The sequence below is a fragment of the Amblyomma americanum genome, chromosome 2, assembly GCF_052857255.1.
Source record: "Amblyomma americanum isolate KBUSLIRL-KWMA chromosome 2, ASM5285725v1, whole genome shotgun sequence".
Classification (NCBI taxonomy): Eukaryota; Metazoa; Arthropoda; class Arachnida; order Ixodida; family Ixodidae; genus Amblyomma; species Amblyomma americanum.
This window is the reverse complement of record NC_135498.1, coordinates 145780118-145807892: the sequence shown is the minus strand read 5'-3', so window position 1 is coordinate 145807892 and position 27775 is coordinate 145780118. Positions and strand designations below refer to the sequence as shown.

At 47.6% G+C, this 27775-nt stretch overlaps 1 protein-coding gene across 4 annotated transcripts in view; it reads left to right on the top strand.

Annotated features, from left to right (window-relative positions):
* Nucleotides 1-8488: 8488 nt before the first annotated feature.
* LOC144119150 (monocarboxylate transporter 12-like) overlaps nt 8489-27775 on the top strand; it is a 52915-nt gene continuing 33628 nt past the window's right edge. For 2 of the 4 annotated variants that reach the window (XM_077651848.1, XM_077651846.1), the window contains exons 1-2: nt 8489-8644; nt 26151-26255. In XM_077651848.1, the coding sequence (XP_077507974.1) occupies nt 8564-8644; nt 26151-26255 (186 nt within the window). In that variant the 5' untranslated portion in view covers nt 8489-8563. Of the gene's footprint in view, nt 8645-9007; nt 9052-26150; nt 26256-27775 lie in introns of all 4 variants that reach the window. The other 2 variants (XM_077651849.1, XM_077651847.1) reach the window with 2 other exon arrangements.

Sequence of the window (27775 nt, the reverse complement as noted above, 5' to 3'; positions counted from 1 at the left end):
TTAAGTTACGCTATCACCTAACATCAATAACAGGGCATCTGCAGGAATGGACACGCAGTTGTTGCTGTAAGGTCAACAGTTGCTAAGCGTGGGCCTAACGGCAGGGGCACGAACACTAAGCTTCTGAGTGCTCACCGCCGGTGACCAACGGGGACAGTACCTGTGCATCACAACCGTTGCGACAGTATAATAATGGACACTGATGCGTTTTTGTGGAGCTGGACATCATTTGACATTATTTTATCCACCATAAGTCAGGTCATAATACTTTCTACTGGGCGAGTTGGTTCATTTTCCGATTGGGAATGCATGCAGCATGATAGAAAGGACAGTCGCCCACATAGATGACCAACATTCTCGGTTAAATATCTTGAATATTTGAAAATGGCAAGGTGCTGTTATGAAAATATCGAAGGTAAATAGTCCATTCCATCGATGTATAGCAAAATCGTTCTCTTAAGTTTTTGAAGCGAAAGCTTAACTACACTACCTCGCAAGGATGTCGCGGTGCTCGCGGTTATTACCTTCAAGTGAGCCAGAGGTCAAACCAAAACTAAGCCATGGTTTAACTGTGGTGCCCTACCACATGCTACCCCAGGCACCTCAAGGTCAAGTCAAGGTCAAAGGTAAAGATGAAAGGTTAAATGCCAAATCGAAGGTCAAATACAAAGTTAAGGAAGCTTAATGAGATTATGACGTCAATGATGACGTCATTATTCTATTTTCTTCCAAAGCAAAGGAAAGGTACATAACTGGCCCCCTCGGACAGTGGACACAGTCACGTTTTAACCTACGTGGCTGGCGGCAGTGACAGATGTGCGCTGCATGTGTTGGCGCTGACCATGTTGTGGTAGAAACGCGGCGCCGGCGTTCATTGTGTTCATTAGCGTTGGCCTGGAGAACGTTCTAGACTAGGCGGATTTTGAGGAAAGAAAGGGTGCATAACTGGCTCCCTGGGTCAGTGGACGCCTCAATCGCGGTTTCAGGTGCTTGGCGGTGGTGACAGAGTGATTTGGGCTACAGGCATTAGCGCTGACAACGTTGCAGCAGACATGCGGCACTGCAGCAATAGGCCGCAACGTTCATTGGGTGACCAACCTCTCGCGATCAACCATTAATTTAACCACCACTTCGCAAGGTAGCAGGTTGGGCGCACTGCCTATCCAGTAGGCGGAACGCACTCAACGTTACAGACGCCATCTCGCGTCTAGTTGGCCGATAGAGCGCAGCTTTTGATCTCTAACCAGGTTCAGCAGTAGTTGAATCGAGCTAACTTTTTTTCCATCGCGCGCATGGAGCCGTTAAGACTGCCGTAGAAAACCAACGAGGAACGCGTTTGGCGGTAGCAGAAAAGCTAATAGCAAAAAAATTCAGGTCTGCCGACGGGAGATCTGGCGAAGTATTGATTGCTGTATTGATATCTTATAATATATAATAAAACTGCGTTCATAAATTCTTTCCAGTTCATAAAAGCTTTTGCAACAGAATTGTTGGGTATGACCTGTATAGAGCGCTCGAACGGCGTACCGGAGAGTGCACTTTTGGGAAGGGCCTAGAAATTCAAAACTGATGTTATCGATCATAAACATTCCCATGAATAGTGTTTAGATTCTAGTGGATTTAAAAGCTGTATCCAGTCTGCCAGAGAGCAGCGATTTGCATAAATGCGTAACAGAGCGCACAGGTCGAGCGCTTTGGACAAGTATGAGGACTTCTCGACAAGGGACCGCAGATGAACGGGACAAGCGCTTCCTGTTCAACTGCAGCTTCTCAATCTTTCTAGCGCGCTACGTGAGTACCTATTATCAGTCAGATGCGATGTAAATATTCCGAAATACATTTTCTTCCCCAAAACCATGAATGAATAAAACCAGTGCAGGGAACGTCTTTGCACAACTTTCGCCTGATCGTTTGCTGCTACTCAGCTTCAGTTTTGTGTGTTTAATCTATATATAGTGTCACGAGCTACCTATGAGCCCTGAAGGAACAACGAAGCACGCATACCAAAAGTAGCTCGGCATCTTCCTGCTGACGCACCAGGCTCGAGTCGACCTGCCTATGTAAACAGTCTCTGTAATAGAACCTCTAACATTGTGGTGGAGGTGCTGGGTGTATCTCCACGGACCTTTCTCGACATCGCTGGAGCCGAAGACTTGCCGGAATGCCTCCATTGTCCGTGCCAATGACCCCGGAAGCCGACGCCCATGAGACCGGAGCAGAAACACCCGCTTGGAAGCACTACCGCGAGCCGCGGACAATTTTTGGAAAGACTGGCGAAGACATGCATCAGTGGCTCACCAATTACTAGCGTGTGAGCATACACAACCGCCGGGATACCACAGTCAAGCGAGCTAATGATGTTTTCTTTCTGGATGGTACCGCGCTTTGTTAGAAAGTAGTGAAGCGTCCTTGAGATGCAGCGATGGCGTAGAGGTAGAACATCCGCCTCGCGTGCAGGAGGACCGGGGTTCAAATCTTGGTGCCGCGCAATTCTCCACCGGGTTTAAAAAAAAAACCGCGTGTCGATGGAATTGCATAACCAGGCCTGGAGTGCGGCCTTATCTCGGTGACCAGAACCGACAACGCACTCTCTCACCAGAACAGGATTTGGCCACCCTGGTGTAGTACTTGGCCACAACTTTCTATGATCAAACCAATTAACCCTCGGCCCTCAGTCCCCAGCGGCTGCAGAGCAACTGACCACGGCGGCGGTCAGACCTGTGACGCAGCGGAGGGTGCTAAGAATCTCTGGCTCCGGACAGGCCGCCATTGGAATCTGAACCTGGCAACGTTTAACGCTAGAACTTTAGCTAGTGAGGCTAGCCTAGCAGTGCTGTTCGAGGAACTAGCGGGAATTAAATGGGATGTGATAGGGCTTAGCGAAGTTAGGAGGACAGGTGAGGCGTATACAGTACTAAAGGACGGACACATACGGTGCTATCGCGGGTTAGAGGATAGACGAGAACTAGGTGTGGGTTTCCTCACTAATAAGGATATAGCTGGCAACGTAGAGGAGTTCTACAGTATTAACGAGAGGGTAGCAGCTATAGTAATTAGGCTGAATAGGAGGTACAAGCTGAAAGTGGTGCAGGCCTACGCACCCACATCCAGCCATGATGACCAGGCCGTTGAAAGCTTCTATGAGGACGTAGAATCAGCAATGAATAAAGTAAAATCGCAGTACACTGTACTGATGGGTGACTTCAATGCGAAGGTGGGCAAGAAGCAGGCGGACGACCACGCGGTAGGTGACTATGGGATAGGCTCTAGAAATAGCAGGGGAGAGTTATTAGTCGAATTCGCGGATAGAAATAATTTACGGATCATGAATACCTTCTTCCGCAAACGAGAAAACAGGAAGTGGACCTGGAAGAGCCCCAATGGTGAGATTAAAAATGAAATCGACTTCATACTATGCACTAAACCTGGCATCATTAAGGATGTGGCCGTCCTCGGAAGGGTGCGTTGCAGCGACCATAGAATGGTAAGGTCTAGAATTAGCTTAGACTTGAAGAGGGAACGGAAGAAGCTAGCGAAGAAGAAGACCATTAACGAGTTAGCCGTAAGAGGGAAAGCACAGGAGTTTAGGATAGCGCTGCAAAACAGATACTCGGCTTTAACTGAGGAAGATGATCTTGATGTTCATTCAATGCACGATAACCTGACATCAATAATTACGGAGTGCGCAGTAGAAGTAGGCGGTAGGACAGTTCGAAAAGATACCGGGAAGCTATCTCAGGTGACGAAAGATCTGATTAAGAAGCGCCAAAACATGAAGACATCTAACACTACCGATAGAATAGAACTAACGGAGCTATCAAAGTTAATAAATAAGCGCAAGGTAGCCGACATAAAGAAGTTTAATATGGAGAGAATCGAGCATGCTATAAAGAACGGATGTAGCCTAAAAACAGTGAAGAGGAAACTAGGCATAGGTAAAAACCAGATGTATGCATTAAGAGACAAGCAGGGCAATGTCATTAGCAATATGGATAAGATAGTTAACGTAGCCGAAGAGTTCTACACAGACCTGTACAGTAGCCAATGTAATCAGAGCGCTAATGCGAAAGACAGCAGTGCACAGCAATACGTCATCCCGCCAGTTACGAAAGATGAAGTAAAGAAAGCTTTAGAAGCAATGAAAAGGGGAAAAGCAGCTGGGGAGGATCAAGTAACAGCAGATCTGTTGAAGGATGGAGGGGACATCGTGCTAGAGAAACTAGCCACCCTGTATACGCAATGCCTTATGACCTCGACTGTACCAGAAGCTTGGAAGAATGCAAACATTATCTTAATTCATAAGAAGGGAGACGCCAAGGACTTGAAAAATTACAGGCCGATCAGCTTACTATCCGTTGCCTACAAAGTATTTACTAAGGTGATCGCTAATAGAGTCAGGGCAACGTTAGACTTTAATCAACGAAATGATCAGGCAGGCTTTCGTAAAGGATATTCTACAATAGATCATATTCACACTATCAATCAGGTGATAGAGAAATGCGCAGAATATAACCAACCTCTATATATAGCTTTCATTGATTACGAGAAAGCATTCGACTCAGTGGAAACCTCAGCAGTCATACAGGCATTGCGTAATCAAGGGGTAGAAGAGCCTTATGTCAAAATACTGGAAGATATATATAGCAACTGCACAGCTACTATAGCCCTCCATAAAGTCAGCAATAAAATTCCAATAAGGAAGGGCGTCAGGCAAGGAGACACGATCTCGCCAATGCTGTTCACCGCATGTTTGCAGGAGGTATTTCGAGGCCTGAATTGGGAAGAGTTGGGAATAAGAATAAATGGAGAATACCTAAATAATCTGAGATTTGCTGATGACATTGCCTTGCTGAGTCACTCAGGAGGTGAACTGCAAATCATGATCAACGAGTTAGACAGGCAGAGCAGATCGATGGGTCTAAAAATTAACATGCAGAAAACCAAGGTAATGTTCAACAACCTAGCAAGGGAACAACAGTTCACAATTGGCAGCGAGAGCCTAGAAATGGTGCCGGAATACGTCTACTTAGGGCAGGTAGTGACAGCTGACCCGGATCATGAGAGGGAGATAACTAGAAGGATAAGAATGGGGTGGAGCGCATATGGCAAATTCTCGCAGATCATGAGTGGCAGTTTACCAATTTCCCTCAAGAGGAAAGTGTACAACAGCATAATCTTACCGGTACTCGCCTACGGGGCAGAAACGTGGAGGCTAACGAAAAGAGTTCAGCTTAAGTTAAGGACAACGCAGCGAGCCATGGAAAGAAAAATGATAGGTGTAACGTTAAGAGATCGGAAGCGGGCAGAGTGGGTGAGGGAACAAACACGGGTTAATGACATCCTAGTCGAAATCAAGAGAAAGAAATGGGCTTGGGCAGGGCATGTAATGCGAAGGCAAGATAACCGCTGGTCTTTAAGGGTAACGGAGTGGGTTCCAAGAGAAAGTAAGCGTAGCAGGGGGCGGCAGAAGGTTAGATGGGCAGATGAGATTAAGAAGTTTGCAGGCAAAGGGTGGATGCAGCTGGCAAAGGATAGGGTTAATTGGAGAGACATGGGAGAGGCCTTTGCCCTGCAGTGGGTGTAGTAGGGCTGATGATGATGATGATGAGTGAAGCGTCCTTAAGAAGTTGGCACTGCTCCGTGGAAGATACTCGCAACTGCCTCGGGGATACCTGTCCAAGAGGAAACGCCATCAGCAGTCTTTGCTTCAGTGAGCGCAAGTGCCTGGTGCAACACGCACGACATTCATAGAGGATGTACTGATGCTCTGCAAATTCGTTAATCCACGTATGTCCGAGGCAGATCACGTTGGCCATCTCCTAAAAGGCACCGCACAGGAAGTCTGCAGTTTTCTTAGTAGTAAAGATAACTTAGACTCTGCCACGGACATCATCAAGCATTGCCGCATCTTTGAAACTCTTAAACTACGTCGAATTGCTCCGAAGTTCGGCCGGCTGCCCAACGTCACTAGCGTTGCTGGCGTGGATTTCCATTAGCCTGTGACTGCAGTGACTCTTCCTGACGTCATTCGTCAAATCATGCGTGACACTTCCCCGGGCATGTTTTGGACATGTTTTTACAGTCGTAACGTTCCATCATTCTTGGTGCTGGCCTTTTATTCTGCGCGACCCGTGCGATCAATTGGCCCGCTGGGCATTACGCCTTCAGAGTTCAACTTCATACCGTCTTACAAAAGTGGCCGCCAACACGCCGACGCACACTGCCTTCGCGGCTACTACTTCCAATGAAGAAAACTTGGAACACTATCTCGCCGCCGTTTCCCAAGAGTTTTCGGATCGTGGCAATTTCAAGACTGAACAACGCACATGGCGCCGCTTTTTGCAGAAGCCCGTGACCCGTAATCTGCAAGCACTTTCTGCATTCGCGACGGTTTACTCTACAGAACGAATTACTAGTCTAGAGGTTGCGCGCTTTGTTTTCGTCGTTCTGGCTACTCTGTATTCTTCTGTTCAACATGCAATGCACGATGATGTCATGGCTGGGCATTTGAGGCTTGCCAGGACCCTTAATCGCACCAAAAGAACGTTTTTACTGGCCAAAAATGCTTCGCACGTTAAGCTTTACGTGGCCACCTGCGTGCAGTGTCAGCGATTCAAGCCTCCCACAACTTCTCCGCCGAGACGCTTTCATCTTGTGACACCTCCAAGCACATAATATGGAGAAGTAGGTCTCAATCTGCTCGGCCCTTTTCTCCACTAGTCCAACTGTAACCGATAGGTCATCGTATGCGTTGATCATCTGTATCGTTAGTGCGAAACCGCCGCCCTACCTTCGGCCGCCGCTGCTGATGTCTCTCTTAAATTCCTCATGCTATAATCCTACGGCATGAACCTCCTCGCGTCGTTATCAGTGACCGTGGGCCGCCAGTTTACGGCAGACGCTGTGGAAGAGCTTCTGCGCCTCTGCTCTCGCTATTTACGTCACTCGACGCCGCACCACTCCCAGACCCAGACCACCGTACCAATCGGACACACACGAACATGCTTGCCATGTATGTCGATTACCGTCATAGGAACTGGGACGACGTGCTTCCCTTCATTACATACGCATATAACACGTCGAGGCATCAAGTAACTGCTTGTAGCCCCTTCTTCCTTCTTAATGTCCGTCCGTCTCGAAGCTCCCTCGACAGCATCTTGCCTTTCTCTCTCGAAGCCGACCCTTCCATAGCAAGCCCCCTATGCCGCGCTGAAGAAGACCGTTGGCTTGCCCGGATACGCATCTTGACCTCGCAGAATCGCTCTAAGCAGTGTTGCGACCACCGGCGCAAGGTTGTCTGCTACCTACCCTTTGACACTGGATGGATGTGGACGCCTCTCGGAGAGCGTGGATTCTCCCAAAAGCTGCTGTCCCCTATGCACGGGCTCGTTCATCGTGCTAGCTCACCTCAGTGACCTGAACTACGTGGTCTCTCCGCAATCTACGCAAGGACGCCGTTCTAAGAGAACCCATGTCGTGCGTATCGCACGGCTAAAGCCCTTCCACTCTCGGGACCCTGATTGATTGACTGGCCAGCGGGCTTCGCCTGCCAACAGGGAAGTGTCACGAGCTACCCATGGGCCGTGAAGAAACAACGAAGCACGCCCTCAAAAAGAAGAAGCTCGGCATATTCCCGATGACGCATGACACTCGGGTCGTCCTGCTTATGTAATAGCTTCTCTAAATAGAAAATGTAACAATATACATATTATAAAGAATTCGGGTCCCCTGTAAATACTTCCTAAATTTTCACGTATTGCTTTGGTTACCAGGCAGAAAAACTGGAAGTATACTTTTAAACAAGCTTCAGCGGTTTTTTGTTTACTATTATCCCAACTTATCTCTTCGTAATTAATGTGGGCTAAATAAACAAATAACATCGAGCTCTATTACTTTCATACGGGGGCTATGTGTCGTGAATATGTTCAAGTCGCAAATAAATGCAAGACACACGAAATAGCGGGGACACTTTATGTTCGCTTAAGGCTATTACGCGACAGCATTAATGGGTTAGAATTCATATATGCGGAATTGGTTATTCTCTACTTTACATTTATATTCACTGCCTTGCAATCGGGCAGTGGTTGGAATGACGCCACAAGGTGAGGCTAGCTAAATCTCTGCCACCTTGTTGGCTTACGTGAGGATTTTTCGAGGATTTTTCTCTTACGGTCAACGACGCTGACGTCCACAACGGACACCAGCTTTTCTACGACTTGTGCTCCTTAACGTTATCACGTTTAATTAAGTGGTCCTGTGTCTCGCCGAAGGCCGGTCAGTCTGTAATCGCTATCAAGTAGGCTTCAGACCAACGCACAGAGTTTGTAGACCCTTCAGCGGGCTTTACAGCGACGGTACAGCTTGAAAAAGTTAAGAAATAAAAGTATGTTTACGCAGTCCGCGCAGCAGCTGCGCAGTCAGATGAAATGATGCGAATAGTTTGATGTGCGAGCGACGTCCGAAACAGCGCTGCAAGGTTGCACATGAATTCGCAGTGCGGGCTTGACTGGCCTGAGTGCAGTATGGTGGATGGCACCGCTTACCGGAACAAGGCGCTTGGCTCATGAAGTTTATTTTTCCTGAATTGTATTCGCACGGTACTCTAGGACAGAGCTGCGGCAGTGTCTACGGAAGCGTTATAAAGGTAGGACAGCTATAAATCGATTGAAAAGACCAGAGGTTTCCCTAAAATAATTTTGCTAATTCCGAACACAAATTTCCGCTGTTAACTCCCCTGCTGTACTCTCTGTACTTTATCACCATGTTCTCGGGGGAAGCTACGGTTATGGAATCGGTTTGAAAGTGAGTGACAGTGTAGGTATGACAAGCGCAATATTACCCTTATGTAGTTGGCCAGCTTCTATTGGTTCTTTATGCACATTCCGTTAAAGTGCACCTAACAGTAGGCTTACGTAAGGCGTTTAATAAAAATAATGCTGTATTGCGCTAGTATAGTAACAAAGTTTCATGCTAATGATCTATATTATCTCCTGTATGGCATCTCCAGTACAGGCCACTGTGTCTGAAGCAGCTTACCGGATATCTTCTTCGGTAAGTTCCAAAGGCGAAGCTGCACGCAGGGCAGTTGTGGCCATAGTTCTTCCGGAAGGCAAGAACATAACTTTAATGAGTACACTGCTGGGAATTTCAGGTGAAGTCATTAGGTTGCTGAGTAGGGGCTACATGTCTGATAACCAAGTCGGGTCCCCAAAAACAGCACATTCATGTTTTCACGTCAGAGTCTGAAATACGCGTACGATGTATACTGAACAGGCGTTTCTGTGAAGGCTTTAGAGCAGCGCGCCGATGAATTCTCGAATTATGTGCCCATAAGTTCACACAAAGGCTAACTAATCAGCTAGAAAGCAGCCAAGCAAACCTTTCTTGCGTGTATTGTTAGGGTATTGGTGGCGCTTCGAGGAAGACATGGAATAGCATGGCTCCTTTTGCGCTGAAAGGCGAGAGGCTGCCGCCGGACACCGAAATGTCGTGCATTTTTTGGTTGGACCACTTGCGCTTTGTACAGACGGCTGCGTCAGAGGCTCCCTCCAGTTTAAGCAGGGTGACACATCGGAGTAGGGTGTGTCACTTGAAAAGTGCCGCGCTCTCCTGATGAGGTTACCTTTGATGGTTTATGCAAGAAGCAATTAAGTGGGTCTGAAAGTATGCGTTCTTGAAAATTCACTGCTTGTCGTCTGATGATCAAGCTGAGCCTTTGACCGTGCGCACTAGCATTGAGTTAGAGCTTCGAAACTGGAATGGTAGTGTTTCTACTCCGCGCAACTTAGAATGGGTATTGTAGGTTTGTTCAACCGTTTCTGGTGGTATGTAAAAAAAAACTGTGTATGTAGCCAACTTGTAGATTTTCGTGAGAGTATGGTATATCGCGCAATGATTTGTTTGCTTCAGGCAAATTTACCCCTCTTCATGGTGCAAGTACGGTGGTTTTTCACGTCAATTAGCGAAAACAATAATCCATACCTTCGAAAATAGTGAGCGTTTGTAGGACGCCAGCCATATTTTATTGTTGACCTGCTGCCTTCAATAGCAATTTAGTGAGGTTTCCAAATTTATGTCGCTTCGAAATAAAAAGGTATTCCAGAATCCTTCGCCTGCTTAATGACAAATCCTGATGTTGAGACGCCACAATTTCCGTCCTTTTTGAGCCTTCCTATACACAAGTTTCCTGCAAGAAACGTTTACCAGAGTATTTAGGGTGTGCTTCCGGTGGCTGCCCTTGCAGATCGGAGTCGCTGGCAATATGGCAACACATCCTATATCGAGAAAATTCGTTCACACAAAACGTCAGTAATAGTTGCTAATGATGATACGGCTGTAAAGCACCTTGTAGCACAATGCTTTTTCGGCAGGATCAGCGCCTCCTTATGAGACACGACAACTCTAACGAGAGAAAGCCACTCTCCTGCACCGCCTGCGCGCTGCGTGCATGCCAACACAAAGGCGTTGCTGCACAAAATCCTTTGGTCTGCGTTATCTATGCTGTCCAGCTATGCCGCTGTGGGTGTGACGTACGTTTCCTGCTAGTATTCCCGCCTTTTTCTCATGAGCGTGAGGCATCCCGAGATGGGCACTGCCATTTATGTTCCGCGAATTAAGAATAACAAGGCCACTTTTGAAAATCCTATAGAGGACACGGTCCTTCTGGGACAGGAGTGGAGTAGTACTTTGTTTGACTATGCGAGGCAGGGAGAGCAACACGCACATGATTGTCAAAGAATGTCGACCAAACCCGTGTCTCAAAGAAGCACTAAAATGCTTTTGTCCCGCGTGCACCCAAAGCCGCATCCCTCCAGAGTCCAAGGACATGCTCACAGTCACGGGACCGTCCTGTCGGAGTCCTAAAGCACTTAAAATTGCCTTGCGAGGATTGTTGAAGAGTTGGCAGTAATCAAGTGCAGAACATCGTCGGGCGCACCACATATGAAGCACAGAAGGCTACTTTATGCACCAATTTTATGTAGGCATAATTTAGTGAAGGCAACGTCCAGGCGAATACGGCGGAGGCAATTTCTATGGCGTGTTTATATACTGCGTGGCATGCGGAAGTCACAAGTGAGGTCAGTTAGAAGAAGGGGTCGATATTGACGCTGCGGATCGCACCACAAAGAGCGTTGTGTCTGCCAGGATATTTTAGCTAGAAGTCTCGCGCCATCACTGCGAGATAATGGTGCAGGTAGTAGCCAGGAGGTGTCACCATGCGCCGACCTCGCTGCACCGTCAGTGTGATCGTTCCCTGCAAGGCCACAATGAGCGTGTAACCACTGCGGCACAACACGGTGACCTAGCTCACAGGCCTCAGAGTGGAATCTGTTCAAGTCATCGACGATCGGCTCCTGAAGGCTGCCTGATGACTTTATAGATTGTAGTGCAGAACGAGAGTCACTGAAGATAAACCACGATGCTGGTGGTTGTTGTAGGATGTAAGAAAATGCTGCTCGCAGAGCAGCCAGCTCGGTAGCAGTAGTTGAGGCGCGGTGACTGAGTGCCGCCGAAACTGTGGTGGGCGTTGACGTAACCCAGACGCCAATCGCTGATGAGACGGGTGTGACAGAGCCATGACAGATATGTGACGATGCGCAATCTAGCATCCATAAATGTATTCAAGAGCAAAATATTTAAGTCCAGGACCGGGGGTGTTTTTTTTTGATGCCAGGAACTGCTGTCTTGATTTGCCATACTGTGTACCTCCATAGTGGGGAGGAGGTCATGAAAGTGCGCTGGTGGTGGGGCGGCAGAAGGTCGGGAATTTCCTCTATGCAGTACACTGCGAGTGGATGCACGAGCAACGAACTGCACCTGGGCACGAAGCAGCTCCTGGGTCAGCAGTATTGATGCAGATAGACGTCTGCTCTTTGCAAGAGTAGCCCCTGAGGAGGTGTTCTTGGGAAGGCCGAGGCGGATTCTCAAAGCCTTAGCTTGGATACCTACAAGGAGTTTAATATTTGTTGGTGAGACACCCTGAGGAGCTGGGAGACTTTAGCATAGAAGGCCTTCACCGAGCTCACCATACAGCCGTAGTAAGGAAGGTGTAGAGCAGACTCTTCTGGTGGTGGAGAGCATACGAGAGATAGAGGCCTAAGAGCAGAGCTATACATGTGGGGACCATGACAGTGACCTGTCGAATATCACCCCAAGAAATTAATGTCTTGGGACGTGTGGAACCTCAAACAAGGTTCCCAGCATCATTTCTAGGTCACCACACAAGAAAAGCAACAAAAGTCAAATGAAAAAACGCCGCAACAATCGAAAACTTTAGGTTTGACGCCACCTTCGTTCAGGAGCAGAATTGGACAATACACACTCAAACAATATTAGGCCTAGGATAGGCAAGAAATAAATGAAGGCACGAGATAAAATGCAACTTGCCAACCTGCAATAGAAGTAACAACCATGTGAAGGGCATCGCTCCCGCAGTGAAATCTCTACGCGCCGGAGAAGGTGACTGCCTCTGGCTTTTGTAACCAGCTAATAAGGTTACAGTCAAACCAGTGCTAGTAAGCTAGCGTTGAACATTCACCACAATCGGCGGCAGTGCATGTCGGCTGATAAGCGTTGAAAATCTTTGCTGTGAAGTTACCCGGCCTGCTGGTGCAGTTAAAAGAAGCAGGTTCCTTGATGATTAAAGAACGTTGCGTTGGCGGAATTCCGCTGACGTTCAAGAACAATAATAACCACATGAAGGGCATCGCTTCCGCACTGCAGGCTCCACGCCGTGTTGTCTTCTGTGAAGCTGGTACAGTGCAGCCACTTAAGAGTGCGTTGTAAATAATCAGTTTTGTATACTATAGCCCCTTTGTACATATATAACCTCGTTCAGTAAATACCATGTTAGATATAAAATAAAAAAGCCGATTTGAGACCTATGTTCCATGTTCACCTCGCAATTTTAAGATACTTGGTTCAATTCCCCCACCTTTAACAGAAATTTTCTTTGCTGCTGACGTTAAGCGGGTATTGTATGACACTTCTCTTGGACGCCGTAAACGACCACGGGTTGCGTTGCTAATGGGCGATAGGAGGTTATATAAGCGATATAAACGATATAAACTAAATGCTGAACTAAAACGAGCTAAGCTTGCATATTATCACCAGTTATTTGCCAATACATCAAGCAAACAGAGGGACGTGACCTGGAAAGTATTAAACAAAGTCTTGGGCCGCAACCGCTCACACTTTCACCTGGATAAGATTACTGTGGACGGCCACCAACTCACAGGCAAGGCGCTTGCTGATCATTTCAACAGACACTTTGTCACTATAGCTACCACAATACAGCCCGTGCCGCAAGAGCAAGAATCAGAACAAGATACAGTCTGCAGCCACCCCAAATAGCTTTTTTATGGAACCAAAAGACCAAACAGAAGTGCACAGAACGTTTAGTAATCTAAATAATAGTGCTGCAGTGGACTGCGATAATCTACAAATTAAGGCAATAAAGCATGACTTAGATTTAATTCTTCCCGTGCTAGTGCACATTTATAACCTGATTTTTGAAACCGGCATATTTCCAGAGGAAATGAAGCGTTCCAGAGTTTCTGTCATCTACAAAGGTGGTGATAAAAATACTGTCACTAGTTACAGACCAATAAACATAATTCCAATATTTTCGAAAGGACTTGAAAAAATTATGTTTTCTCGTCTCATGAAATATTTTTCAGTAAGAAATGTTTTCAGCGACAACCTACATGGTTTCATAACCGGTAGGTCAACCGAAACTGCTCTCCTAACAATGAAATAATTTATATTAGATAATATTGATCATAACTACTTTACATTAGGCCTTTTTGTGAATTTCACGAAAGCATTCGATTGTCTAAGTCATAATATTATCATAACTAAACCGTCCCTTTATGGAGTTCGTAGCATACCCCTAGAATTGATTAAATCGTATTTAAGCAAGTGAACACAAATGGTATGCTTGGGAAACCACCAATCAAGCTTTCTACCCATTATTAACGGAGTTCCACAAGGAAGCATATTAGGCCCTCTTTTGTTTAATGTTTTTATCAATGATATTGTCCTCATTGACAAATCAGTAAAGTTTATCATATACGCCGATGATTGCTCAATACTGATGCCGGGGCCAGATGCAGGTATGTTAGTAAAACAATGTGAAAACTTTCTTTTAAAATTATCCTTATGGGCACAATCCAACGGATTGAAACTTAGTTCATCTAAAACCAAAATTATTGTTTTCAAAGCAAAATATAAAACATTTCAGGTTCATCACCCAATAGCTTATGAAGCCCAGAATATTGAAATCGTAGAATCGCATAAAATACTTGGAGTAATGTTTAATAATAACTTGAACTGGCACTTACATGTTGGAGAACATATGCAAAAAAATTTCCACAACATCTGGGGCGATCTGAAGCTGCCGAACGTTCCTACCGACGCAAATAAAAATCCAGCTCTATCACGCATTATTTGCGCCCCACATCAATTATTGCAGTTCCTGTCTGGGCCACCACTACAACTACAAACAAGCATAAAATTCTAAGAATTCAGAAAAGAATCATCCGCTACATCGGAAATCACCCATACCTCTCACACACTGGCCACTTGTTTGCAACCTACAAAATAATTCCCGTGGCATCTGTGTACGACTTCAGGGTTTTACGTACGTTTTATTCTTCAGATAGCCCATTTCATGAATTTCTCATTTCAACCGCATCACTACAGCGTCACGAACATATCGTTTCTACCAGAAGCACTAATGACTTGTACATTCCGCGCTTTCGTACTGATTATAAACATCAGTCACTAAAACATAATCTCCCTTCAGTTCTAAACACATACATATTTCATACCAAGCCTACGATAAATCAGTTGAGGCAGCAATTCCTTAATATATTATGAGATCAACACTTAAACACTGCGTTTCATGTTATTACTTAAGATATTGGTTTTGTTGTGTTTGATGTTACTGTTCCTTTTTAATCGTGTATAAACTATTTTTCCTTGTTGGTCGTTTCCATGTATGCAATGTTTTCCTATATTGATTTTTCGACATGATATTGAAATTCTGCGCCCCATACTGAAATTTCAAGTAGTGTTTCTCCTCTATTTGCAATGTACATTGAGTGAACTTCACGCTGCCCTACCTTGTTGTGGTCTCTTGGGCCCAGTCAAGCTGCCTCGAGCAGCTTTTTGCCCAAGAGCTCCTTCCATGTATATGGTAAAATAAAAGAATTGAATTGAATTGGATTTAAAGTGCTGAAGCTTAGAAATGGTAGCGTGGTTGCTTGCACTGCACTGCTAAAAGGATCTCTGGCAGAACGTCTTCATTGGACGGTTTAGAACGAGAAGAACATAGGAAAGCTGCTTCACTGGTCATGTACAGTGCAGCTATCGCAGGTAGTTGCCGTTTCTGGTTTCTGAGCTTGTTGTCTTCATCAATGCCCTGACGTTCAGTGACTTGGCTCCCTCAAATACAAAGGTCGGTCAAAAAGCAACACACTGTCCACTGTAACTCGCAACCGTAAGCACTAGTGAAATGAAATTTCGTACGTAGAAGCATTAGAGCTTTGGCCGTTTGTAACTACCACTGAATAATTGAGCTATTTGAGCGACACGATTGTACGTTGTAAAGCCCTTGAGGTTTGTCAGTGCACCAATTTTCACGAACGCAGTGAACTCTATACCTAGAACCTGTTTACCAACAAGACAAGGCTAGAATCGTCGAAACAGATAATAGCGCTTCCTGAATGAATTACTTCATGAAAGCATTGTGGAGAATGTCCTAAGAAAATTTCCTGACGGTATTCATAGGCATTGTTCCTGATTTGCATCATTTTTCTTGTCAAAATTCTGTGAAACACAGCGAGCACAAAGTTTTCTCTATCCCAGTCGTTCAATTAGGATTACAACAGGTCGTCTTCTATACCTGCGTTTTTCATGATCTGCATCGTAGTAATGCATCTGTCAGAATGAATCAGTTCATGAATGACTGATGCATTTTCTTTGGTTTTGTCGCTTGACTTTCTACCTGAATGTGGCAGGGCCCAGATACTGAAATAACAGCGCCGAAACATCTGAAACCATCGAAAAAAATTCCTTAGATAATTTATGTTGTCTCTGTAGACTGGTAAAAGTATACTGCCAACCGATGTTGCTGAGTTATTGACGGATATGTTGAAGAATAGGTCATGATTAAGATGTCAAGGACGAATGGTTCTACATAGAAAATTTGATTTATCTACTGATTACCATTACATAGCTACAGCTGATTATGCATTACTTTTTCACCCACTCTTGTATCAACAATTCAGGTTTGTCGCGTACGCCTGAAATTTAGAGTTTCTCGCAAACGGTGACAACGTGCTATTCTCGGACTGCGGGAAGACGGAAAATACGAGTTTCAGCAGATAAAATAGAGAGATTGTTGGCTCGGAGCGTAATTAAAGAGTGGTCTGACGAAACAAAACATTTCACGAAAAGCAACATTGAATTTTGAAGACTTTGCAAAACCATCAAATTCATGGTGAACTCCGAATAAATTGAGAAAATTGTGGAAGTAGGGTAACACCATTTGTGTAAAACAATGCTCATCGCCGCCGGTGCTGAGGTGGCTTATCTAATCTGACGCCCTCTTGTTGAATCCAAGTTCGTTGTTGTAACTGCCACAACCATTGTTTGTATTTACGGTAATAAGAACGCGTAGCACCGCCAGCCATAGTCGCCCTTCTGTCGTTGTCGTCGTTTTTTTCCTATTTGAAGTCAAAATTGAATATAGCGAACTGGAAGGAGTTAGCGAAATAGTTCGATATATGACCACGCTCAAATAGACACCACGTTTAGTTCATAACATTGCTTCCCAGCGCTATCGCTGCAAGCAGGCGCTCAAGGCCGCGCATCCAATCCATCTCGATGCGCAAAAAGTATTGGGAGAGCGCTGTTAGGAGAAGCTCCACTTGCGGACGTGCGCCGCGCAGTTCGGTATATTGAACGATAAGTGAAAATCGAGTTCGATATACTGCGCGACTTTCCTATGCGTTTGCGCGGCATTTTCGAGGAGGTCTTATGTGTGTTCGGTAACGCGAATATCAGGCGGTAAAAAAAAGGACGACACAGAGGCGACGAACGCCGTCGGTACTACTCCGTCGCTACTACTACTAGGCTACTCTGGATCCCGAAACGTAGATATATTAAAGGCAGTTTGAGGCTCTACTAGAGACGAGCGTTTGTTACTAAAGCGAAAGAACTATAAGCAGTGAGCTAAACATCAATAAATCATAGTTTTATGTAGCCTACAACTCGGCAACTTTTTTAATAATGTGAGTCGATGATTTGACCTCGTACCATGTTCCGTGCCACCTTGTGACATTCCGTGTGTGCTACGAGGATCCACGTTCGACGGCGCGGCGTAGACGGAGACCCGTGACAGCGGCATCATCAATTACCCAGCCATGCTCTTTGAGTGACGACCAGAACAACCGGACCCGCCGCCGCGGGGAAACAGGCTTTATCCTCCCCAATTTCCGGGCACATTCCAGGACAAGGGAGCTGTCAGCGGGCCAGAGCGCGCCGTACCACAGCCGACGCTATGCGCTACCGCGAAGACAACATTCTTTCCCTCCTTCCCCTTTCGACGTGGGCTATCGCCGGGAAGGCACCCACAGCTTCCCGCCGTGCCTCGTGAACAAAAGCGCATTCCCAGAAGGGCCGCGACGGACACCTGTCATGGCGGACAGGCAGTACTCGCCAAGAATGTGGAAAGACAGGCGCTAGTGAATTAGCTCCGAAGAGAGAGCCTGTGTATACTCTCACTTGAGAGAGAGTGGTGGCGTTTTTGTTGTTTATTTAGTTTGTATTGTTAACAGACTCTGGGTTCGAGGCTAAGCCCAACCCAAGGGGTGGTCCCCATCTCGCATGTTATTTTGGATTGGAGAATTGATGCTTTGGGCGGGCCACTGAAAATGACCGCCCTTAGTCCTTTGTTAATCAAGTGCTTAAAAGCGCATGTAAACGGATGCAGTCCAGTCCAGTCTGAGCTGGGGCTCCATGCTTAGCATGTAATGTGATGCTACTTAGGCACTAACCTGCCCGGTCGATGAGTAAAGTAGTGCAAAGTTTGTTCTGTTGTAAAATTATGCTCTGCTGTCATCATCTACAAGCTCGCCTCCTGTTCATCTTCCAAGCCGAACGACACTAGAGGAAGGGTTTGTGAACCATCCTCGAAGAAACGGACGACTATTGAAATTCTACTGCATACACGCTCAGGACGACATCGTTAGCGAAGAGGGCCTTCAGCGCCGAAGCCCGACGGCGTGCAGCTTCTGCCAGCAACCGCTCGAGCCCAACTCCGGAGCCACTCCATCGCCCCCATGAAGTCGTCGGCACGTAAGCTCGGACGCCCCAGCCTCTGATGTATAACCTTAATCATGTGTAATTATTGAATATACCTGTTTGTTTAAACTGAGCCATACGGTGTCTCTTTGCCTCTCCGTCCCGTGTGGACCTGCGCATTATGGGGGTCATCACACTGGTGTCAGAAGTGGGGGTCTCAAAAGCAAATGTCCTCTGAATGCTGCGACATTCATGACTTCAAAATTGTAATCAAAAGGGAATCACGGGACTGATTGTGGGACTTTTACCCCCATTTGAGAGGCTTGAGGCACCGGAGGGCTTGAAAAAAAAAATGTCTTTATCTGAGGGAGCTCCCACTCCACAGCCGTCGCTCGGAGCAAGCATGCTGGCATTAGGAAGCGTCATTCCGACGTTTACGGGAGATAAGACAGGGGTTCCAATCTGCGATTTCTTTTCCATGCTAGAAGAGATTGGGAAAATGGGGGGATGGTCCGATGCTCAAATGCTGGGAATGGCGAGGTGTAAGATGGCAGGAGCTGCTCATGATTTTGCATGGCGAGACGAAAAAGTAAAATCCACAAAATCATTTGCGGAATTTAAGAAGCTCGCGTTTGAGCATTTCGACACTGAACCACGTCACGTGCGGGTACAGAGGTTCCGTGACGCCGTACAGATGGTAGGGGAGGACGTGCGAACGTTTGCGTCGCGGCTTCAGCGCTTAGCGCGCGATACGTTAAGCAGGGAGGAGGAAGGAGACCAGCTAAAGAAGAAATACGCGGAGGATATACTTAAAGAGGAAATGACCGCTTTGTTCGTGGCTGGTCTGCAAGACCCCGTGCGCCGGTTCGTGCTCTCGCGCAAGCCGAGCAATTTCGACCAAGCCGTGGAGGCCGCATTGGATGAGGAACAAAATGAGGCGTTAACGACAGCCGCAGCGAGAGTACGCGTCATAGAGAGAGCGGTGCTCAACCCTGAGGTTGCTCTCTTGACAGAGCGGTTAGATCGCTTAGAACAGCTGCTATCTCAGCAGGTAGAATGCCAGGTTGAAGCGCGCGCTCAACAGCGCCCATTCGCTGGAAACCGGAGACCGCCACAAAGCTACAGGCGCGGTATGCGAGATTTTGAAGAAATCGTATGCTTCGCTTGCCAGGGTCGCGGACACATCGCCAGGTTCTGCCAAAACGTGCGCCGTGGGGAGCCACAAAGAGAAGCAGGCGAGACACGCCCTAAGCAAGCCTACAGCGGGGCTCCAGATACCGAGACAAAAAAACTAGTTAGTCCTCCCCAGCCTGAGGAGCGTGGGGAGGGAGCAGTGGATGATGAGGTGGTGGTAGTTTGTGTGGCCGACGAGGCATGCCCTGTTGTGCGTTGCAAGTTAAATGGTTGCTGCATGGAATTGTTGATAGATACGGGGTCAAAGGTGACATTGCTTAAGGAGAGCAGTTTTAACACGCTTCGAAGGAAGGGGGACCGCGAGGTGTTGGAAGCGTCGGGTGGTATGGCAACCAAATTTGTAGGCATAACGGGGGATCCTCTTGGCATAAGTGGACTCTACCGGTTACACTTTTCTCTCGGCGGAATTGCATTGGAGCACCCCTGCTACGTATGCCTGACACGGTGTCTCTGCCAAACGGAGTGTCAGGTATATTAGGGCAGGATTTTTTAAGAAAAGGGAAGGTAGTAGTCTCATTCTCTGAGGAAGAGGTTAATGCGGGCGGCTCAAAAGTTCCGTTTTTGAACAGGAGAGGGGCTGAGATTCGCATTACCGATATTGACACCCGTCAAACAGTGGGATCATTGGAGAAGGTATATTCGCGGGTTGCCGTCAGGCTGGTCGATGAGGCGGTCGTCCTTCCTTGGTCGGAGCACATTTTGTACGCGTTTGTGCCTTCAGATGTAGAGAGCGGCGCCGTGGGAGTGCTTGAGCCGGTCGACTCTCTCAGCAATGGCCTGAAGGCAGCCGCGTGCCTCGTGACAGTTAATGACGCCCACAGAGTGCTCCTACGGGTGGTTAACTGTAGCCAGCAGCCACTGAGCCTTCCCAAGAACAAAACATTGGCTTTCTTCACCTCTGCGATAGAGCAACGTGAGCCCACCGATACGGTACTCGCAACTGTAGAGCATGCTAGTCCTTCGGCTGCTCCAAAGGTGTCGTTCGATCTTTCTCACGTAAAATCCAGGGAGAGGGAGGCTCTGGCTGGTTTGCTGAACGACTGCTCGGAGGTATTCGCCGCGTCCAACCTGGATTTGGGCTGCTGTGGCGTTATAAAGCACAGGATAGAAACCGGCACTTCATCGCCCGTTTACCAGCGTGCGTACAGGATTCCTTACTCCCAACGTGAGGAGATGGAGCGGCAGGTGCAGGACCTGATTGATCGCGGCATTGTCGAACACTCAAAGTCACCCTGGGGAGCACCAGCACTATTGGTGGAAAAGCCAGATGGCTCGTATCATTTGGTAGTGGACTACCGCAAACTAAATGCCGTAACTCGCATCGATCCATACCCCATCCCCAATATACAGGAGACGCTTTCTCAGCTGTGCTCTGCCAGGTACTTCACGGTAGTGGACATGGCGGCGGGATTCTGGCAGATAGCAATGGATCCGGCAGATGCCGAGAAAACGGCATTCAACACGCCCTCAGGGTACTATGAATGGAAAAGAATGCCGATGGGTCTGGCCAACAGCCCTGCTGTCTGGCAGAGAACCGCTGATGTTATCCTGGCAGGTCTTCTGGGGAGGCTGTGCTTCGTGTATATGGATGACATTATCATATACAGTGACAGTTTTGAGAACCATTTGCGCGATATTGAGCAGGTTTTGGTGCGACTAAGAGGAGCGGGTCTCAAGCTGAAGCCCTCTAAGTGCCAATTCCTCAAAAACGAGGTGAAATACCTCGGGCACGTTGTTTCAGCTGACGGCGTGCGACCGGACCCTGAGAAACTAAGGTGTGTCTCGGATTTTCCATCCCCGACTAGCGTCCGCCAGGTCCGGCAGTTTCTCGGCCTGATCGGTTACTACCGAAGGCACATAGAGGAGTTCGCCAAGCTCGCTAAGCCGCTCACCGCCTTAACAGCCAAAAATGTCGCCTTTCGCTGGGACGAAAACGCGGAGAATGCTTTTGGGGCCCTGAAAAGGAAGCTAATGAGTGCACCGCTGTTGCGCCACCCGGATTTTAATTTGCCCTTCGTTATGGCCACAGATGCGTCAAAGTTCGCAGTGGGTGCCGTGCTATCTCAGGTTATCGAGGGCAAAGAACATCCCGTTGCTTTTGCTAGCCGACAGCTGAGCCCCACAGAGCAAAAGTACGGAGCTACGGAAAGGGAGTGCCTCGCCGTTGTCTGGGCAGTAAAGCACTTCAGATGCTACCTTTACGGCCGCAAATTCAAGCTAGTCACAGACTGCCATCCTCTGAAATGGGTGATGAGTGTTAGGGACCCTAGCTCGCGACTCGCTAGATGGAATCTACACCTGCAGGAATACTGCTTTGAAGTTGAGCACAAGTCAGGAAAGACGCATCTGAATGCTGATGCACTCAGCCGCACAGCTGCCGTGGCAGCTATAGATGAGTTTGTCCCCGTAGTCGACCCCGCCGAATTACGCACAGAGCAGTGCAAAGATCCGGACCTGAAGCGAATAATTGAAAGCTTAGAGGACGCACCGTCTCACCCCGAACAGCTAGGTTATTTCATTGGCAAAGACGGCACCCTGTGTCGGCGCACGAGGCCAACCAGGAAAGGGAGACCAGAGAAAACCGCTTGGGAGAGAGTCGTCATACCTCGGTCGTGGACAGAAAGGGTTCTTCGCGCGTTTCACGATGCGCCATGCGCCGGTCATTTTGGCGTAGCGAAGACACGCAGGCGTGTGGAGCGTTTGTACTTTTGGAGTGGCATGCGACAGGATGTTAGAGACTACTGTGCGAAGTGTCATTCCTGTCTCGAAAGAAAAACACCCAAGGGACGAAGACCAGCTCCAATTCAGCCGTTCCCTGAGGTTTCGGCTCCCTTCGAGCGGACAGGTATGGACATAATGGGCCCATTGCCCACGACCACTTCCGGAAACAAGTACATTTTAGTATTTGTCGACCACCTTTCAAAATACGCGGAAGCGGTAGCACTCCCAGATCAGAAGGCAGACACGGTTGCAAGAGCATTTGTCGAACAGATCGTGCTCCGACATGGACCCCCGAGGCAACTCTTGACAGATCGGGGAACGAACTTCGTGTCGCAGCTAATGAGGAGAGTTTGCGAGCTGCTTAAGATCGCTAAGAAGCAGACAACACCGTACCATCCGGCTTGCAACGGCGCGGTGGAGCGACTGAACCAAACCGTGGCCGGGTTCCTGTCGCATTTTGTTTCGCGCGACCAGCGGGACTGGGACTTGTGGCTCCCGTATGCAATGTTTGCCTACAATTCCGCAGCACACGAGAGCACGGGCGAATCGCCATTCTTTCTTCTCTACGGCCGAGACCCGGACCAGCCTAGTGAAGTGCCAGAGGGCCCCCGTCGTGTCCCATACGCTTCACTGGACGACTATAAGGTTGAGCTAGAATCGCGCTTGCAAGTGGCGAGGGACATCGCAAAGGAGTCCTTAAAGAAAGCGGCGAAGCGCAGGAAGGAGGTGCACGACCGCAGTGCTAGAGACGCGCCGTTTGATGTGGGGGACAGCGTGTACATTGAAAACTGCCAAAGGCAGATTGGGCTAGCTCGTAAGTTCCAGACGAAGTGGAGAGGACCGTGCGAGGTTGTCGAGAAGCTTTCTCCGGTAAACTTCAGAGTCCGAGACGTGAACCGGCGTTTGATAAGGATACACGCAAATCGCCTCAAGTCGGCACCGGTTCAGTATTCACGAAATGAGGAAAGGGAAAGCGCGGATTTTGATGGGGACAGAAGTGAAGCGGAGCGCGCAGATAGTTCGCAAGAAACGCCCTCTCCTGCATTTGTTCGGCAGGCGCCCGAGGTGACGGCCGGAATGCCACCGGATTTACTTCATGCATTGCTAGAAGAAGAAGCGCGCGAGGTTGCCGCGCAGATAACGCCAGGAGAGGCTCCTGCCACGAGCCCTCGCGAGTCCCAAAGCAGACAAAGGGGCACAGACTTACTTAGTATGACTCATGAAGGCCGATATCCGCTGCGAAATCGGAAAGCTAAGTCGGACTAATGGCGTAAACAGAGCGGAGTTTTGAACTGGTTAGAATTGTGTAATGCCACAGCTCATAACATTGCTATGTGCTTATGTGTAAAGTTATCGGAGTTGGTAGTTAAACCTTTCTGTCATTAAGTAACACCTTCACAGGAGAGTATGCGGAGCGCATGCAGAACCTGCCCTACTTCCTTTCGTTATCTATATTTTTGTCTGTGCCGTGATCGTGCTAGAAGTGGGAGCTCCTTTATAACTGTGGTAAATTTATTTCGTCCAGTTTGGACTAGAAAAGAGAGGCTTGGGTGCTGAGTTTCATGTTTATCTGTAAAAGAAGATCAGTGCTGCCCCTGGAGACGCCAGTTATGACAGCGGAGACATATGGTGTTGTGCAGTGGTGTTGAGTGCAGCGAAAAGTGTTTTGTCGGACGCACTGTGCGAGGCGATTCAGAAAGACAAGGGGAGCTGCAGGGACTCAAATGTTCGGAGAACATTCTTCTGGATGGTGAGCGAGTGTGACATTCCGTGTGTGCTACGAGGATCCACGTTCGACGGCGCGGCGTAGACGGAGACCCGTGACAGCGGCATCATCAATTACCCAGCCATGCTCTTTGAGTGACGACCAGAACAACCGGACCCGCCGCCGCCGCCGCGGGGAAACAGGCTTTATCCTCCCCAATTTCCGGGCACATTCCAGGACAAGGGAGCTGTCAGCGGGCCAGAGCGCGCCGTACCACAGCCGACGCTATGCGCTACCGCGAAGACAACATTCTTTCCCTCCTTCCCCTTTCGACATGGGCTATCGCCGGGAAGGCACCCACAGCTTCCCGCCGTGCCTCGTGAACAAAAGCGCATTCCCAGAAGGGCCGCGACGGACACCTGTCATGGCGGACAGGCAGTACTCGCCAAGAATGTGGAAAGACAGGCGCTAGTGAATTAGCTCCGAAGAAAGAGCCTGTGTATACTCTCACTTGAGAGAGAGTGGTGGCGTTTTTGTTGTTTATTTAGTTTGTATTGTTAACAGACTCTGGGTTCGAGGCTAAGCCCAACCCAAGGGGTGGTCCCCATCTCGCATGTTATTTTGGATTGGAGAATTGATGCTTTGGGCGGGCCACTGAAAATGACCGCCCTTAGTCCTTTGTTAATCAAGTGCTTAAAAGCGCATGTAAACGGATGCAGTCCAGTCCAGTCTGAGCTGGGGCTCCATGCTTAGCATGTAATGTGATGCTACTTAGGCACTAACCTGCCCGGTCGATGAGTAAAGTAGTGCAAAGTTTGTTCTGTTGTAAAATTATGCTCTGCTGTCATCATCTACAAGCTCGCCTCCTGTTCATCTTCCAAGCCGAACGACACTAGAGGAAGGGTTTGTGAACCATCCTCGAAGAAACGGACGACTATTGAAATTCTACTGCATACACGCTCAGGACGACATCGTTAGCGAAGAGGGCCTTCAGCGCCGAAGCCCGACGGCGTGCAGCTTCTGCCAGCAACCGCTCGAGCCCAACTCCGGAGCCACTCCATCGCCCCCATGAAGTCGTCGGCACGTAAGCTCGGACGCCCCAGCCTCTGATGTATAACCTTAATCATGTGTAATTATTGAATATACCTGTTTGTTTAAACTGAGCCATACGGTGTCTCTTTGCCTCTCCGTCCCGTGTGGACCTGCGCATTATGGGGGTCATCACAACCTTCTCTTTTGCTAACATAGGTCGTTTCTTTTTGTACGGAAATGAACACAATTTTATAATAGTAGGACATAGAAAACAGGCCAATAAAAGGCAGTTTAGCCAAAGTTTGCGGTTTTGGATAAAAAAAAAAAAAGTCAAATGTCGTGTACGCGAGTTAAGGGCTTAAACTAGCGACTGAAAGTGATGCTGCCATTCATGGAGGGTCTGAAATGACCGGGCACAGAATGTTATTTGTTGTAAGAGACTTAGTTTTTCTTGGCATTTGTGGAGGGGCCATTGACTGCTCTGTAAAATTAGTAACTCTCTTAAGTGATAACCGCCGAGCTTGAAGAGTGTAAGCGGCAAAACTCAGTCGAACGGATTTCTACAAACGCTCGGATTTAGACAATTATCTTTTGCTCCGGAAAGAAAACACTGTGTGACTGAATATTTAGGTGGCAGTGGTTACGAAAAAGAGGAAGAAACAGTTGAATGTTTCTGGGAATATGTGAATTTAGAGTAACCCTTGGTGCCGGCATTATACTTGAAGGGACGGTGAACCACCGTATTAAAAACCAGCGCTAAAGAACACTGACAGAGGACGAGACGAGACAGTCGGAAGGCGCTGAACTTACAACTGAATTTTATTCGATAGTAAGAAGTCAATTTATGCATTACACACACACGTGTAAGATTGTCTTGTCAAACACAGATGTACTGCAATCACCCACATGCGATAAAACCAAAAACAGAACATGAAACATATTCCCAAGGCACGTGTGCTATGGTCAACACCTCTGCCCACAATGAAACCAGATCATTTCCGTGCTTAACAAGTTAATCGCCGTTTTCCTCACGCATCCGTTGCCCTTTCTGAGAATGTGGAATGCTTCAGCGATCTCTCTTGTGGGTTGGTCATCATGTAAAAACAGGACTGTCCTGTCAACAAAAAACAGAGTACAATTACACACATTGCAGTGTTGTGCTACATTTCTATTTTCTTTGCTGCTGAAGGAATTGGCATGCTCTGTGAGGCGAACATTGATACACCACCCGGTCTGGCCGATGTATATACTCCCGCAAGACACAGAGATAAGATATACCACGCCTTTCTTACAGGTAAGAAATTAGTTCCAATGCTTGATATTGCATTGTTTCTTAATAATGTTCCCCTCACGTTTACTCTGTACTGCAGCCCCTACTTTTCCCAGTTTATTGGGAGCACAACAAAACAATATTACTCCGTATCGGGCCCCTACTCTACGGCATAACCGCCAACTTCCTTTCTTTTGGACCAGAGCTGAGTTCTGAGGGGAACCCGGATGTCTGCAGCGTTTTAGACACTTTTTCCGCACAGGACACGATAGGAGCGTCCGGGTAACCTGCATCCTTGCACCTGCTAACTTGTGCGTTGAGGCTGGATCCAATTCTATGGGGGCAAGATTCCTTCGAGACCATACCAATGCGGTTCTTAACAATGCCAGTTTTCGCAAGTTTATAATGGAAAGAGCTGTAGTTGAGCAAAGGTATCTCGCTCCGCGGGGAGTACTCCCAACCGACATGCTCAGCATCAAAGGTTAATTTCGAATCCAGAAACTGTAAGGATCTTTGATGAGGAACTTCATGCGTAAACTTCATGCATGAAGTCGTTTTTCAAAGGAAGAACTAAAAAGCGAGTATGATATTGTCCCTAGAATTCTAGTTGCGTCAAGTTAATTCTTCTTTCTTTGTACAGCACATTTTTTGCGCCGTTTATAGCAAACGTTCTATGCAACTATGCGGCAAGTCTGATTTCGCGTGCAAATAAAGCTTAATACGTATAAATAGGCGAAAATTGGCACTGAAGTCATTGAAAAACCAAAATATATGTGGACAGTAGAGGGTTCGCACTAGCTCAACCTGCTAGCATTAAGTAAACATTGATGACTTGGGTCTGTCAAAACGAGAAATAAAACCGGACACCGTCCAAAGGTTATAGCTTAAAAAATTAAGTTGTTTTAGCTTCCGCTCGGAAGAGTGAACATGGCTGCCGTAAGCAAGACAAAATATGCGAGATTTTTTTTAAGAACAAGCTTTCATTCGGTGTTCCTTTTCCTTTGACATGAATTTACTAGTCGATCAGGTCGCCGTCGTGCCGCACTGGACCGAGTGCACGGTGGAAAGCGATACCGGCGCAGGTATTATCAGCACAAATTTCGTGGACACAGACCACAGTGCTCACACGGTACATGATCGTTTCATTTGTGGACGTCGATGGTCGCCTCCGTACTGGTACAGTTTAATGCGATTTTATAAATGGGGCGATCGCTTCGACCGAAAACACCAGTGACCGTTTACGCGTGCAATCTCCATTTACGCTGGAATAAAAACAGCTATGCAGTTCAGCGCAGCCACTCGGTTAGCTGAGCACGCGTATTAAGGCAAAAGCCTTTAATGGCTCATGCTCGCGTTCGTTCGTCTGTCCGTCCGCTACGCTACGCTCTTCTACTCGACAAGAAAAAGAATCTTTGTGCACAATGATATTCGAATCACCATCCTTCCATTCCGCAGCCAAGCGTGCTAACGCTTACGCTACTTCTTGGCAACGTATGTGTAGGTCTCCTTTCCTAGGACGCTGGAGAGTGTTTGCAGAAAGGCGT